This window comes from Polypterus senegalus, chromosome 14 (genome assembly GCF_016835505.1).
Source record: "Polypterus senegalus isolate Bchr_013 chromosome 14, ASM1683550v1, whole genome shotgun sequence".
In the NCBI taxonomy this organism is placed as follows: domain Eukaryota; kingdom Metazoa; phylum Chordata; class Cladistia; order Polypteriformes; family Polypteridae; genus Polypterus; species Polypterus senegalus.
In genome coordinates this window covers 127,509,808-127,526,832 of record NC_053167.1, presented here as the reverse complement: position 1 = coordinate 127,526,832, position 17,025 = coordinate 127,509,808, and the positions used below count along the sequence as shown (strand labels likewise).

At 41.4% G+C, this 17,025-nt stretch overlaps 1 protein-coding gene across 9 annotated transcripts in view; it reads left to right on the top strand.

Annotated features, from left to right (window-relative positions):
• The window catches only part of sgip1a (SH3GL interacting endocytic adaptor 1a), a 305,775-nt gene that overhangs the window by 215,689 nt on the left and 73,061 nt on the right, over positions 1-17,025 (top strand). For all 9 annotated transcript variants that reach the window (XM_039735498.1, XM_039735495.1, XM_039735501.1 and 6 more), the window contains 2 exons: positions 5,605-5,729; positions 15,341-15,494. In XM_039735498.1, the coding sequence (XP_039591432.1) occupies positions 5,605-5,729; positions 15,341-15,494 (279 nt within the window). The remainder of the gene's footprint in view (positions 1-5,604; positions 5,730-15,340; positions 15,495-17,025) is intronic.

Sequence of the window (17,025 nt, the reverse complement as noted above, 5' to 3'; positions counted from 1 at the left end):
CCTGCACAGACTCAAGGCACACCATGCCAGACACAGCAAAGCAGCCCCAAAACATATCCTCCATGTTTCACAGTAGCTGTTCTTTTCTTTGAAAGGACACAGAGCTGATGTTACTTGCCACAAAGCTCTAGTTGTGTCTCATCTCATTCTCCCAGTAGCATTGTGGATTGTCAGTGTGCATTTTAGCAGTCAGGCTTTTTTTCTGTGGAGTCCTCCTGGGTCTTCTTCTATTGAGCCCACTGTCACTCCAAAAGTTACAGAAGGTGTGATCAGATCCTGATGGACCTTGGAGTTCAGCTTGTATCTCTTTGGAAGTTGTCCTTGGCTTTTTGTCTGCCATTCTCACTCTCCTTCTGCCCATTCTGGGCTCGATTACCCTCTTGTGGTCGTGTCCAGGGAGGCTGTCTGCAGTGCCATGGACCTTAACCTTCTTCCTAATATTTGAAACTGTTGTCACAGGAACATCAAGCTGATTGGAGATGATGGTCTTCTAGCCTTTGCCTTTCATGTGCTTGTCTGTCATTTTCTTTCTGCCCTCCTCAGACAACTCTCTCCTTTGTTTCTTATGGTCCATGTTCAGCGTGTGACACACGATGACACCCCATAGCCAAGTGACGACTTGTCTCCATTTAAATCCGCTGAATGACTGGCTGCACAATTGGAGACATGTGTGATACGAATTTAAGTAGGCAGCAAGTTTGAAAAATCACTCAAGTCCAATTATTTGGGATCTTTTCTAGGGGTCCCAACAAATGCGTTCAGACCCTTTTAGTAGATCTTTGTAGAAGAAGCAACACTTGATCTCTTCTCCCACTTACTTGGCTTTGCTTCACTCAATTACATCGCAAAGGCATGCAGGTCTACAGGGGACAATGGCTTTCATGTCGTCACTTTTCAACAACAACATTTTTTTCTTTAGCACATTTTCATACAAATAATGAGCTCAAAGTGCTTTACATGATGAAGAAAGTGAAAAAAAAGACAAAGTAAGAATTAAAACCCTAACCCTAACCCTAATTAACATAGTCGGCTCATGAACTGGTACATTATTGGCTTAATAAAACCTCAAATGAGTATTAATGGCTTCCTAACGGACTTAAGAAAATGTAGATAATAGGGTGTTATTAGTGTCTCTCTCTTCTCCTGATTGATGAGCCTGGTTTAAAGGACAATTGGGAGATGGAGGTATGTTTTTGTTTGTTCTTTTTTTCTTTCTTTTTTCCTAAGGGTATTTAGATAGTCATCTCCTAATCCAATTCTGAACTTAACCTCACTGGAGGGGTAACCCTGATGTTAATCAGTATATGGGCAGCTTCAGTGGAGGTGAGTAGAAATTAAGGAAAGGGAAAGGGAGTTATGTTATTTGGATTATCTTTCCCTCTCGCCCGATTCTAACCCTAACCCCTAGGGGGTTTGGGCCCTAATGTTAAATCAGTAAAGTGGGCAGTAAAATCAGAGGGGCCTTTAGGGGAGGGATGATTTATTGGTTTTGTGTTTAGTTTAAGAAGGAGGAGGATAGAAAAAGTTTTTTTAGAAATTAAATATTGGCTTGGGAAAATTATACAGAGGTGGGAATTATGAACATTTATGGTCAGCTTTAAGAAAAATAAATCCCTAATAAAATAAAAATTGCACATGATCTGATTTTTAGCTTTAGTGTACTGTTCTGACGAATATCCATAAAGTACTATGTGATGGAACTAATAATGATTGTTTTTTAAAAATAGTTTAAAGTGATGGGGAGGCAATGGTTCAGTAGAACAGCCTAATTAAAACTTTTTATAAGATTAATTAAAATCATTGGTTGATTCAGGATGGTAGTACTGGGGAGATAATAGTAGGATAGTGCTCAAATAGTTAGGTGATCATGTAGTAATATTGAAAAAAACGGGTTTAGATCCCAATAATTTTGATAATTTTCGTCCTATCTCCAATTTACCATTCATTTCAAAAATTCTCGAAAAGATAGTTGCTGCACAGATCCACTCATATTTAACTAATAATAATCTGTATGAACGGTTCCAGTCTGGCTTTCGCCCCTTTCACAGCACTGAAACAGCACTTATAAAAATAACCAATGATCTCCTTATGGCAGCTGACTCCGGTTTACTTTCCATTCTTATTCTTTTGGATCTGAGTGCAGCTTTTGACACTATTTCTCACCCCATTCTACTTAGTAGGTTAGTCTCAATCGGTCTCTCTCATACTCCTCTAGCCTGGTTCAAATCATACTTGTCTGATCGTACTCAGTTTATTCGATTGAAATCATTCACTTCTCAGTCCTTTCCTCTGGTCACTGGTGTCCCCCAGGGATCTGTCCTGGGGCCCCTTCTTTTCATTATCTACCTTCTCCCGCTTGGATATATTTTTCGTAAATATAATATTCAGTTTCACTGTTATGCTGATGACACCCAGCTTTATCTGTCCACCAAACCTGATTCTGCTCTCCCCCCATCCTCCCTCACTCTCTGTTTAGTTGAACTAAATACATGGTTCTCTTTTAACTTTCTGAAACTCAACAGCAATAAATCAGAGCTTCTCCTGGTAGGCTCTAAATCAACATTATCCAGAACTAATAGTTTTTCTATTGCTATCAATAACTTGCCGGTCTCTGTTTCCCCATGTGTGAAAAGTTTGGGTGTCATCCTTGACAGTACTCTGTCTTTTAATTCACACATCAATAATGTCACTCGGTCTGCTTATTTCCAGTTGCGTAACATCAATCGTCTCCGTTCCTTTCTTACTCCACAGGCCACTGCCATTCTTGTTCACAGCCTTGTTACTTCTCGGCTTGATTATTGTAATTCACTTCTTTTTGGTCTTTCTCAAAAATCAATTCATAAGCTTCAACGTGTTCAGAACTCTGCTGCCCGTATCATCACCAGGACCCCTTCTATTCACCACATCACCCCTGTTCTCCAGCAGCTCCATTGGCTTCCGGTCAAATATCGCATTAATTTTAAAATACTTCTGTATACATTTAAGGCTATTCATCATCTCTCTCCTCCATATCTCTCTGATTTGGTACAGATCATCATCCCATCTCGGTGTCTCAGATCCTCTTCTTCTCTTTCTCTCTCTGTCCCTGTCCCCCGTCTTGCCACTATAGGGAGCAGGGCTTTCAGTTGCTCTGCTCCTCGACTTTGGAATTCCCTACCTCCTGAAATAAGAAACATCACCTCTTTCTCTCTTTTTAAGTCTAGACTAAAAACTCACCTATTCAAAAGAGCTTATCCCACATAACTTTCTCCATTTTCCTATCTTGGAACTGTTTTATGATCTTGTAAATTACCTGCTCTTTTGCCTGCTTTTTATTTTCTTACTTTTATTATTATTTTTACTGTGTACAGTGTCCTTGAGTGTTCTGAAAGGCGCTTTCAAATAAAATGTATTATTATTATTATTATTATTAATGTGGATAGATTTAGTGATCCTTGTAAAATAAAAATATTATGACGGAAAAAAGTGTACCCATGCATTGCCGCAAGGCTCAGATCCCCTAACCTAATTAACATGGAATAAGAGTAAGGTCTGATGGCCAGGGAGGACAAAAAAAAAAAAAAAAGGCCAGATGGCTGGAGAAGAAAAAAATAAAATCTGCAGGGGTTCAGAGGCCATGAGACCACCCAGCCCACTCTAGGCATTCTAGCTAACATAAATGACCTCAGTCAGTCCTCATTGTATTCAGGGTTCTCATGGAAGGACTTGATGATGACGGTCACGTGGACTTCTGGCCTTTGTTCTTTCAATGGAGAGACATCAGGTGCTTTGATCAGGTGGTGGTGGTGCAGGTCGCCACCACAGAAAACTGGAAAAAGAACAGAAGAGAGAGTAGGGGTCAGTACAGATTTTGGAGCCACCATGAACAGTAATGATAATTAATTGAATATGCAGAGCATCAGGACTAAACTAAAATGAAGTTATGAGAAGGCCATGTTAAAGTAATGAGTTTTTAGCAGTTTTTTAAAGAGCTCCACCGTATCATCCTGGTGAATTCCTATTGGCAGGCTATTCCAGATTTTAGATGCATAACAGCAGAAGGCCGCCTGCCTCACCACTTCTTTTAAGTTTAGCTCTTGGAATTCTAAGCAGACCCTCATTTGAAGTTCTAAGGTTACGATTTGGAATATAAGGTGTCAGACATTCTGAAATATAAAATGGAGCAAAATTATTTAAGGCTTTGTAAACCATCAGCAGTATTTTCAATTCTAAATGACACAAGTACCCAATGTAGTGACATCAGAACTGGAGAGATGTCCTCGGATTTTCTTTTCCTAGTTAGAATTCTGGCAGCTGCATCCTGCACTCGTTGTAATCGATTGATGTCTTTTTTTGGTGGTCCTTTGGTGGTCTAGTCGACAGAAAACAAAAGCGTGAACTAATTTCTCAGCACCCTGCAGTGATATAAGAGGTCTAACTTTTGCTATATTTCTTAAGTGAAAAAATGCTGTCCTAGTGATCTGATTAACATGTGATTTAAAATTCAGGTCAGAGTCAATAGTTACCCCTAAGTTCTTTACCTCCATCTTGACTTTTAATCCTAATGCATCCAGTTTATTTCTAATAACCTCATTATATTCATTATTGCCAATCACTAAAATTTCAGTTTTCTCTTTATTTAGCTTGAGAAAATGACTACTCATCCACTCAGAAACACAAGCGAGACATTGTGTTAGTCAGGGGGCGCACAGCACTTTTGCCAATGAGCTCGAAGAGGACCAACAAATTTGTCCACATGTGCGTATAGAATGAGAGATTTCAGTTTTTGACTTTAATAAATGTGCAAATTTAGTGAAAACATGTTTTCACTTTGTCATTATGGGTTATTAAGGGTATGTTATTGGGCAAAAATGGCAATGTTATCCATTTCAAATGCACAAAGTGAAACGGTCTGAATACTTTCTGAAGTGAGTTCATTAACGTACTGTGTAAGACAAATCACACCTCCTCATTTCCCCGTCCCATGTTAGTTTGCTCGTCTGCCTGTGCACTCGATTAACACAAATGATGTTGCCTTCTCTTCACCTTTTTTCTCTCTCCAGTTCACATTCCTGTTCATTTTTGCCATCCAACTAAACAAATCACACAAAATGTAACCCCAGTGACTTCAGGTAATGAGGCGTTTAGAGTCAGGATTAATTTGGGGTGCCAGCTATTAGTCCATGTTGCCATCTTCCAATGTCATAATGGTCTTGTGAGATTTGAACGTATTTTATTACATGTATTTTATTATCAGGATTCTGGTTCTGAAAGCTCTGAATTTGATTTTTGATTTTTTCTTTTTTTTACTAGTTTGTCTGATCATTTGTCTTTCCCATTTTGACCCTTTGCTTGCTATTTTACTTTTGTCATCTCCTGGCTCCATCACTACTTAAAAGCTCCTGCCACCTCGTGCAGTCACCATAAACCTAACATAAGATCTGGAAGCAACATAAACAAGAAATCTTTGGACATTAGGCCTTCCAGGTACTCTTCGACCAGTCACCTGTGCAACAGCCGTGTAGCTCTGTGTGTTATTACCTTGAAATGTAATTGAGCTTGTGACCAGAAGAATAAACCAAATTATGACTCTTGAAATAAAAATAACACCATCGTTTGTTACAGGTTCTTCTTCCCCTGCACGTCCAGCAACGCCACTGGCAAGCGGCAGTCCGACGCCCCCGCCACCACCTCCACGGCCGCCATCCCGACCAAAACTTCCTCCTGGGAAACCTGGAGTTGGAGATGTGGTATGTGCACCTCTTCATTTGTACTTGCTAGCAATCTGCAAAACATCGCTAGTGAATGGATGACTTAAGGGGAATTTTCTGATGTATTTGGGCAGCAGGTGTACCCTGCTTATGCAATTGTGCCGCAACCCTGACCCGGATAAGTGGGTTAGGAAGAAGGATGGAAGGCCATTGAAAAAAGATGGATGGATCTTCAGAATGTAGCAGTTCTTTGACTATGAAACAAACCTCAGTTAACTTTTTATAGAATATTTTGAAAATATCATTCATTAATAATGTAATCTGAAACAAATAATAGTTAAGTAACTTCTAGGAGATGAAGCAGAATGAGCACAAAGCTGCATTAACAAAATAAAACACACAAGACTACAAAATCACACACATCCTGTATGAAAGGTTGGCTAATTCTGTACTCCTACCAATCAACTGCCACTCCACCCCGATGACCATGCAGTCTGCTAGGAGCCGTGTCACAAATACAGCATGCACTATGAACAAGAAAGAAAGGAAATGTGCTCTTCTTCTTCTTCTTCTTCTTCTTTATCTCTTCCAACTTCTTTGTGGGGTCGATGTATTTGATCAGCCTTCTCCATACAACTTGATCCCACACCACCTCCTCAGTCCGAAAAATTCATTTTTGTGGACTAGATAGATAGATAGATAGATAGATAGATAGATATGAAAGGCACTATATAATAGATAGATAGATAGACAGGAAATCTATCTATCTATCTATCTATCTATCTATCTATCTATCTATCTATCTATCTATCTATCTATCTATTATATAGTGCCATTCATATCTCTATCTATCTATCTATCTATCTATCTATCTATCTATCTATGATATAGTGGCTTTCAAATCAATCAATCTATCTATCTATCTATTGTGGAAAGCATGCCCCCGGACAAAGACAGACAGACAGCAGAATGTCCAAAACACAGTTCTTTATTTTCCTTTTTCACCACAATGCCTTGCAACAACTCTCTTCCTTCCTTTTCTTCTTTCTCTTTCGACCTCCACTCCCCTCCTCACAAACTCCGTCTTCTTCCTCCCAGCTCCGGCTCTAGTCCACTCCTCACCCAACTCCATGAAGGGAGGCAGCCCCTTTTATAGCCACCCGGATGTGCTCCAGGCACTTCCCAGCAATCTTCCACTGGCACTCTTCGGTGTGGCAGAAGTGCCGGCTGCGTATCCGGAAGCACTCCGAGTGTCCCAAGTCTTCCTCCCCCCAGCACTTCCGGGTGTGGCAGAAGTGCTGAGGTCCAGGGCTCCAAAGGCATAGGGGTGCCCCCTGGCGGTGACCACGGGCCGCTAGAGGGTGGAGCTTCAAAGCTCTGTACCTGTGGCCCCCAAAGGTATCAGGGTGGTCACCCCCTCATGGTCTGGGGAAGGTGCAAGCCCTCCTCCGGTCCTCCTGGGTGGACTGGCCGGGTCACCACCCCAGCCATCTCTGACACTATCTATCTATCTATCTATCTATCTATCTATCTATCTATCTATCTATCTATCTATCTATCTATCTATCTATCTATCTAATCAATGTAGACCTCAGCATTAATGTTGGCAGTGCCCCATGCAATGCACATGTCTCTGTTGTATGCCATTTGGCATGGGATTTGTAAATGCACTGTTAATGTTTATTGTATGCTATCTGTTGGAATGACAAATGCAATGCATTTTATTAATACAAATGTTTGTGATATGCCATCTATTTGGAAAGACAGAGACATAGCAACCAGGCAGACACAAAGACAGACAGACAGACATAAAGACAGACAGACAGACATAAAGACACTTTTATTAAGGTGGAACTGCAGATAAGTACTGTCTTATCTTTGATTACGGCAGGTAAAGTGACCTGCTTAGAGTCGCACAGTGAATTTGAGGTGCAAACCTGTGATCTGTATAGTGTTTTTGTTGAAGACAATCCCAATGTATTATAAAAATACAGTACATTTATTTGACACTAAATGCTGCAGAGAGAATTAGCGGTGGATATCAAACTGAGACATTGCTTTTTAAACTCTAGTGCCTTAGCCATTAACCCACACTCTTCATATACAATAAATGATAGGTTGTATTGCTACTGTAGGTGCACCAGAAATACTTGATGCCTACTCCAGAAAAAATCACATCCACTGCTACTGAAGCCCTGGTTTTCTCACTCTTTACTTGCTGCCGCTATATATTGTATCATGCTCTGTCTTTGTCTCACTTTTCTCCTGTAATTCCTGAGTGACTAGTGCAGCAAGAATATCCTTTTGCGTCATTCGTAGAGGAGAAAACAAAGTCGGCTGATCACAGCAGCAGTAAGCGTGATTGCCAAAAATAGACGTTCAGGTCCCATTGCTGCAGACATTCTACACGTCTGCCCAGCAAGTCTTAATGGTTGTCTCTTGCTTAGGAATTTGATTGAAAAGAATTAATCTGTGTTTTCTCCTACTTACAACCATTCCCATTAAGAAATTAAATCTGAAGTACACAGTTAAAACAACCCATCTCTAAGCTTCTTTTTGATTTTTTCCAGCACAGGAATGAACTTTGTAGGAGCACACAGACACTTCCATTCATTAACTGTCCAGAAATTAAATACTCATTACCTGGAAGGGTGTAAAACACAGTAAAGAGCAGAAGCAGGAAAAACTAGGAAAATATAGTGCCCTGCCATGTAGTAGTGTAGTAGAGCCAACCCTAGCAGCATTGGGTGCAAGGCAGGAACCAACTGTGGATCTGACCTGTGCTTACCCATCATGGGGCCACACACAGTTGGTCATAAGATTCATTTACAAACACACACATCGGAACTGAAGCAGATCTATCTCTCTGTCATATACTGCCTTATCTATCTCTATCTATCTATCTATCTATCTATTATATAGTGCCTTTCATATCTATCTATCTATCTATCTATCTATCTATCTATCTATCTATCTATCTATCTATCTATCTATCTATCTATCTATCTATCTATCAGAACTGGTGTGGTGCTGAGGTGTCACCCGCTGCATAGCAGCACTCAGGTCCCAGTTTGACGCGGCCCATACTAGGAAACTGAGCTTGGACTTGGCCAGACTCCAAGACCAGGCTGTTTCTAATGAGTCAGCATGCAGTTTGTCTGAGGAACTTTCAGATTTGGGTACAACTGCCGATCCTACAACTGCCGATCCTAATGTGATGTGGTAGACCTTCCGTTACAAGACCCTGAAGGTTGCTGAGGGTTGTGTTGGTGTTACCGGTGTTCCCATAAGAAGGTGTATCATCTCGCAGGTCCCCCTGGATATCATCGAGAAGAGTCGCAGTGCTCGGAGGCATTTGTTAGAGGAATCTGTGAGCAAATGTAGTCTAGCGACCCACGTCCTGCTTACAGAGGAATCGAAGCATTACGCACATCTGAATCTGTACATCGGAGAGTCGCAGTCAGGGCGGCTGAATGAACGGTCCTTACGGATGACACTGTAGACCCGCTGGGCTGGCTACTTTGAGCAGCTGTTTAAAGCTGATCCTCCAGTTAGGATGTTGGATATTATCGTTATTATTAGTAGCAGTAGCAGTGGTATTTTAAATTATTATTACTAGTAGTAATAGTAGTAGTAGTAGTAATAGTAGTTGTATATTGTATTATTATCTTTATTATTATTAGCAACAGTAGTAGTATTTTATATTATTATTACTAGTAGTAATAGTAGTAGTAGTTGTTGTATTTTATATTATTATCATTATTTTCATTATTAGTAGTAGTAGTAGTAGTAGTAGTGGTATTAGTACTAGTAGTAGTAGTAGTAGTTGTATTTTGTATTATTATTATTAGCAGCAGTGGTGGTAATTGTATATTATTATTATTACTAATAGTACTAGTAGTAGTGCTAGTAGTCAAGTTGTTTCTGCTGTTGTGTCACATATCACAAGTTATTCTGTTGGCTCTATCAAGTAACAAAGAGTAATAGTACATTAAAACCATGGACCAGTATTAGGACGATGATGATGATTATTACTAATTAGGTCTTTATTTATGAGGGAAACAAATGAACTGGTATACCAATGCCATGAAATATCATTGCCCACCAGACTGCTGTGACCTCCCCAGTTCCAGCTTTTCCCCAAAGACACACCTGAGGTCATCCATGGCCCATACACGTAGCCGCAGCTTGGCTGTCATCAGCACCACTTCAGTCCTTGCACAGACGCTGTCATCTGATGGCCCCAGAGATGTCTTTGCCGTCAGAAATTGTAGACGTGTGCTGTTGTGATATGCAGCAAAGTGACTGAAGAAACCCCTAAACATTCACTTTCAAGTTTTGATTTTTTTTTTTTTTAAGTATTTGTATTTGATGTTGAAAGTTATACTCGGGCTTGTGATGTGTGCTTCTTTGTTTATGCATTCCTTATTGTGTATTTATTGTTCAAATTGAAGCCTTTATAAAAAATACTAAAGAATCTCTCAATTAATATATCAGAAAAGGAGTGGAAAGCAGCAATGCAGAGAATTCACTCGAGCTCCATATGCGCAAAGCATACAATTATACAACTCAAAATTATATATCGAGCACATCTGTCTCGACTAAAACTCTCCAAAATGTTTCCAGGGCATGATCCAACCTGCGAACGTTGCAACCAAGCCCCAGCCTCACTGGGTCACATGTTCTGGGCCTGCACCAAATTAACATCATTCTGGACAAACATTTTTAATTACCTTTCAGACAGCCTTGGACTCACAATCCCTCCTAACCCATTAACAGCTGTGTTTGGGGTTCTTCCAGAGGGGTTTAAAGTGGAGAAGGACAAACAAACTGTGATGGCATTCACTACACTCTTGGCACGCAGACTTATTCTGATAAACTGGAAGAACCCAAACTCTCCTCTTTTAAGTCAGTGGGAAACTGATGTGTTATATTATTTGAAATTGCAAAAAATCAAATACTCAGTTAGAGGATCTGTGCAGACTTTTTTCAAAACATGGCAGGATCTAATCAGTAACATTTTAAAATAAGTTCATAAAGCACAGAGAATTTATTAATTTAGGTATTTTTACAAGCCTTAAATTTCACGCCGTTTGGCTTGCTCTCTCTCTCAGGAGTGGGGATCGATCTGTTCTTAACTCAATTTTTCTTTTTGTAAAAACTTGATTGCTTTGTATGGATTGTAATAAAATTAATAAAAAAAAAAATACTAAAGTAGCGGATTCAAGGTGGGTCAGGGTGGAGGGGTCATGCTAAGGCCCCCAGTTTGGCCAGGGGCAGCACTGCCCACCCTATAAAAGAAACAATATGAAATTCCCTGTCATCCTTCCCCATTTTTGCTGCTTGCTCAAAGTGAAGAAGTCGCTCCCGCAGTCTGCATGTCTGACAAATCCTACCAAACATACGAATGCACACAAATTACAGGAAACAAACAGGAAAACAGAACAGCTTTCAGTGGTAATTTGGTCATAGCAATATAAAGTGCATCAATATCATAAATAAGATATCTTCTGCGTTTTTTCTTCCACATAAAATTTAAGGGTGTTTATGAATCGCCAATGCCTTCTTCCCAAACCCCATGTTGCCTCTTAATCCATACTTAATGGCTTATACTTCATCTTATTATTGCATATTTGGCTGACACCATAAACCACGGCAACTTAGAAAATCGGCATGCTTACAGTTCAGAAACCTTAGGACTGGTTTAGGAGCTCAGGCAGGATCTGTGACTCGTTGAGGGTCTCAGAGCGAGGCAGAGGCCTGAATTGCGCCAGCAGCCTTTGTCCGTTCACCACGTCTGCCTGTCTTTCTGTTGCTTCCGCTACTTTTCTTGCAGTACACTTTAAGCTAACTGACTTTTAGCTGTTGAGGTCTGCTGGACCGCCTATACCAGGGGGTCCCCAATTCTGGTCTTGGAGGGCCCCAGTGGCGGCAGGTTTTCATTCTAACCCTATTCTTAATTAGTGACTTGTTTTTTGGTCCTAATTAACCTCTTTTGAATTAATTTAATTTGATTTGCTCTTGAGGACTCAGACCCCTTAATTGCTTCATTTTCCTTAATTAGCTGCCAACCAATAATGAGATACAAAATGAACCAACACAGGACCAGCAAACTGTGACCATCATACAATATATGTTGATCTGCTCAGGTCCACAAAACATTTTAGCAGTGCTCTTAGAAAAGAGAAAATCAATAATTTCAGAAATGTCTGCTAATGCACCACGAGAGCAACACCGAGCCATGGAAGTAACTCTTTCAGGGCTGATGTCGACTTTTGTCAAAATTCAGGAGCAGAGGATGGTAGTCAGCTGTAAAGTGCATCAAAACTCAAGTCAAGTCAAGTTGGGGAGCAGGCACTGGTACAGAGCATTGCTGCACCCACCACACAACAAAACAGTTTGGGTTACTGGTTAGTAATCCCCCTAGGCAGACACGCGGTCCACTCCCACCATCCGAAAATGACCCTCTATGTGCCGCATCCAGGTGTTACATGGGCGACCCCTTGGCCTGGTCCAGCAACTCGGATCCCCAACAATGAGGGTCCTGTGAGCCGGATCACCCTCAGGGAAACGCACCACATGACTATAGTGCCGTGACTGACGTTCCCTCACAATGCAGGTCATGTGCCTGATTTGGGTGACCATGATGAGCAACACAAAGTCAAACCAGTGGTAACCAAGGATTTTCCGGAGAGACACAGTACCAAAGGAGTCCAGTCTTCGTCTCAGGTCACTGGATAGCGTCCATGACTTGCAACCATAGAGCAAGACAGGAAGCACCAGGACTCTAAAGACTTGGACCTTCGTCCTTTCGCATAGATATGGGGAGCGCCACACACCCCTTTCCAACGACCTCATGACCCCCCATGCTCTCCCAATCCGTCTACCGACTTCATAGGAAGAGTCACCAGAGACATGAATGTCACTGCCGAGGTAAGTAAACCTCTCGAAAACTCACCCTTACATTTTAGTTTGACTGTCTTTGCTAGAAGGAAAGTTCCATAGGTTTGTTGATTTAACCTCAATTCCCTGCGCATGCATGAGTACCGAAGAGCAAACAACCTCTAAAATGGCACCGACATCTGGCGAGAGACCAAAGCGAATGTGCAAAGCGAAATCCTCCATGGACGTTTTACGTTATTTTCGTTGAATTCGACTGACTTGTCGGACTCCGAGTTTGATGCAAGTGATCTGGAGATCAGCATCATCTGTTCGGTCCCCAGCTGATCGTTGGCGCTAAACCCTTTTGTGTAGCTGATGCACCTACAGAAGCATTTGCCTGGTAGGACCACCACTTCTGATGTCAAGAGGTATAAACCAGATTGCATCACACTGCCACCACCACCGCCACCCACCTGCTGTGCAAAGACAGCCATGCAGCTGGCCCACCGTGCATTCTTGCTGACCATTGAGGTGCCCCCACGCAGCCACTGCCGCCAGAGATACCGAACATATGCCAACAGCAGCCACAGCACATAGCAACAGACATTTTATGTTGACTTATATGTGAAACCATTGCGATGTGAAAACTGAGATTTCTGGAAAAAAATTCATCCCTGGGCGGTACGGTGACGCAGTGGGTAGCGCTGCTGCCTCGCAGTTAGGAGACCTGTGGTTCGCTTCCCGGGTCCTCCCTGCGTGGAGTTTGCATGTTCTCCTCATGTCTGCGTGGGTTTCCTCTCACAGTCCAAAGACATGCAGGTTAGTTGCATTGGTGAGCCTAAATTGTCCCTAGTGTGTGCTTGGTGTGTGTATGTGCCCTGTGGTAGGCTGGCACCCTGACCAGGATTTGTTCCTGCCTTGGCCCCTGTGTTGGCTGGGATTAGCTCCAGCAGCCCCCGTGACCCTGTAGTTAGGATATAGCGGGTTGAAAAATGACTGACTGACTGACTGATATTCATCCCTCAAAGAATTAAAGAACGGGTTTAATGAACGACAAGACTCAGTGCCTGATTAAGCAACTGGTTGGAGTGAAATCAGTTGGTGTTTTGAGCCCTGCCTCAGTGAATCTTTTGTTGGCTCCATCACTTCGCATTTAATTTCTGTTTGGGTGCCATTTAAGGAAAAGAATGAAGCAATTCAGAGGAACAATCAGGGGAACAAATCTTAAAAAAAACAAGTCCATTAAAATGAATTCAAAAGAAGTTAATTAACAGCAAAAACAGGGCACTCATTAAGAAAGGGGTTAGAATGAAAACCTGCAGCCACTGCAGCCCTCCAGGACCGGTGCTTGGAACCCTGGCCTATACAGTATACGCCAAAATTGTCCGACTGCAGTTTTACTAATTCATGTTTTTGAAATAAGCAGCAAAAATGAATAACTTTTGATCTATTGATTTATAAGTGCAAAAGTTTGCTGATGACACTTATAGTATAGGAACCTAATGAAGGACTTTGTTAAATGGTGCGACTCAAACCACTTACAACTGAACACCAGCAAAACCAAAGAGCTGGTGGTGGATTTTAGGAGGCCCAGACCCCTCATGGACCCCGTGATCATCAGAGGTGACTGTGCAGAGAGTGCAGACCTATAAATACCTGGGAGTGCAGCTGGTTGATAAATTGGACTGGACTGCCAATACTGTTGCTCTGTGCAAGAGAGGACAGAGCCGAATATACTTCCTTTGAAGGTTGGCGTCCTTTAACATCTGAAATAATGTGCTGCAGATGTTCTATCAGACGGTTGTGTTGAGTGCCCTCTTCTACGCGGCGGTGTGCTGGGGAGGCAGCATAAAGAAGAGGGACGCCTCACGCCTGGACAAACTGGTGAGGAAGGCAGGCTCTACTGTAGTCATGGAGCTGGACAGTTTGACATCCGTGGCAGAGCGATGGGTGCTGAGCAGACTCCTGTCAAACATGGAGAATCCACTGCATCCACTGAACAGGATCATCTCCAGACAGAGGAGCAGCTTCGGCGACAGACAGACTGCTGTCACCATCCTGCTCCACTGACAGACTGAGGAGACCCCACACTATGCGACTCTTCAGTTCCACACGGGGGGGTAAACGTTAACATTATACAAAGTTATTGTCTGTTATACCCGCATTGTTATCACTCTTTAATTTAATATTGTTTTTTATCAGTATGCTGCTGCTGGAGTATGTGAATTTCCCCTTGGGATTAATAAAGTATCTATCTATCTATCTATTATATAGTGCCTTTCATATCTATCTATCTATCTATCTATCTATCATATAGTGCCTTTCTATCTATCTATCTATCTATTATATAGTGCCTTTTCTATCTATCTATCTATCTATCTATCTATTATATAGTGCCTTTTCTATCTATCTATCTATCGATCTAGCTATTGAACATAAATCAGAAAAATATACACAGCACATTTAGACATTAGACAAGGTCAAGGCCGTATCAGCAAACTCTTTATTAAACTTTCCTGGGCCCCTGCGGATGTTCTACTGAGTGAGTGGGTTAAGCACTGGAGATCTTGGCTTTCCTTTTTTACGATCTACTGTGTCTCATTACTCTTGAATTGAGCCCGTGGCTCGGCCTACATGTCTGCCATCTGGTGAGGCCTGCCTCGTGTTGTGCTCTCCTGAGGGTCACTTTCTGTATAGCATGGATAGAATAAGGTCTGACATTGTATTACCGGTGGCTTAACCCCCTTCCTTTCTTTTGTCTCCCACAGACGCGGCCTTTCAGCCCACCCATCCATTCTTCCAGCCCACCTCCTGTTGCTCCCTTGGCCCGTGCCGAAAGCACTTCCTCGATATCATCTACAAACTCTCTGAGTGCTGCCACGACGCCCACCGTCGGTAAAGACATCTCCATTTCTGTTTCAGGTCTGAATTTTTTCACAATACCATAGAATTTCAAATGCCTGCTTGTAGTTGGTAGTTAAAGGCGCAGCATGCCTAGAAAATTGTGGCAAGTAGATTATCAATGTATTATTACTGGGTCATCAAAAATACATTTGAAAGTTACATAAATTGACTACCAAAGGTACATTTAATGTCAAAATCTCTCAATATTTAGAAACAGTGTTGACGTGGCTTCAAGCGTGGGTGTTTAATAAAAATCTAGGTGGGCTTTCAGTTCCTATTGAGGGTTGACCCACCTGCTTGTTCACTTACAATGGACAGTCGTGCGTTCATTTAAATTCCACTAAATGAATAGAAGGTGGTCAGTACATCATAAAGCCTGTCTCTGTTACACAAAGGCAAAGGAGAGTAACATCTGGAACAACAGCAGATAAAGACAGAGTGCCCTCTGTTGTTTTAACATTAGGAATAAGGAAGCTTCATATCAAACATCAGGGGGTAATACAAGAGGAGAAACGTACAGGAGTAGAACAGTGTGAGAAGTCTGCTGACCGAGGATCTCGGACGTCTCACAGGTATATAGGGGCAATCAGCAGAGCAGTGTGAGGCGACCTGCAGGGATTCTGTTGCAGTTCTGTTACTGGCTGCCTTGTTCCCTGGAACTGCCTGGCCACGTGTGCTCACTCTGACGGCAATGCCCTGTGTGCCAGAGCCCTGGCAGAGCCCAACATCCTGCGCACATCAGGGCATCCGCTAACAATGCCAATCCAGGAAACCTGAGGAGCACAGCAGTGCGTTGGTCTGCAGCCCACCTGTCACAAGAACACAGCAGCATACTGTGTGGATTACAGTCAGAGGTTTATAGGATTTAAAAATTCAAACGTCATGAAAATAAAAAAAAAATAAAGAAATTGGGGATGTTTTGACATTAAAAAGGCACCTTCTTGTAACTCAAATAAAAAGATATAAATAGATCACTTTAGAATGCTCATTTTTAATGACCCTGTGAGTCTGTATGGGGTTTATAAATGTAAACATGTGCAGATATGTATATATGTTTGTGTACAGATATGAAACATATGATGTCTATACAGTATATACACAGTGTGTGTGTCTGCCTGTCTGTCTATATATATATATATATATATATATATATATACAGTATATAAATACACATATATATATACTATATATATACATATATACAGTTTATATATAAATATATATACATATACTGTATATATATGTGTGTGTGTGTGTATTACTAGTGCTTACAGAGTGTGTCTAAATGGAATCAACAGAATTAGATTTTTTTGATTTCTCTCTTATATGTAACCATGATTACCAATCCAGCTTAGTTTTAGTTCCTGAGAAGCCATTTAAAAACAATGTTATTGAACAAAACCCTTGTGTGGTCTCGTCCATTCTGATAACAGAATAACTACGTTTTACCTAAATTAGCAGTGGAAAGCAGTGGCTCGTGTTAATTTTACTCAAAACGTAAAAAAACAAGTATCTCAATCAAATGTTGAGGCAAATGTATTTTAAGCAT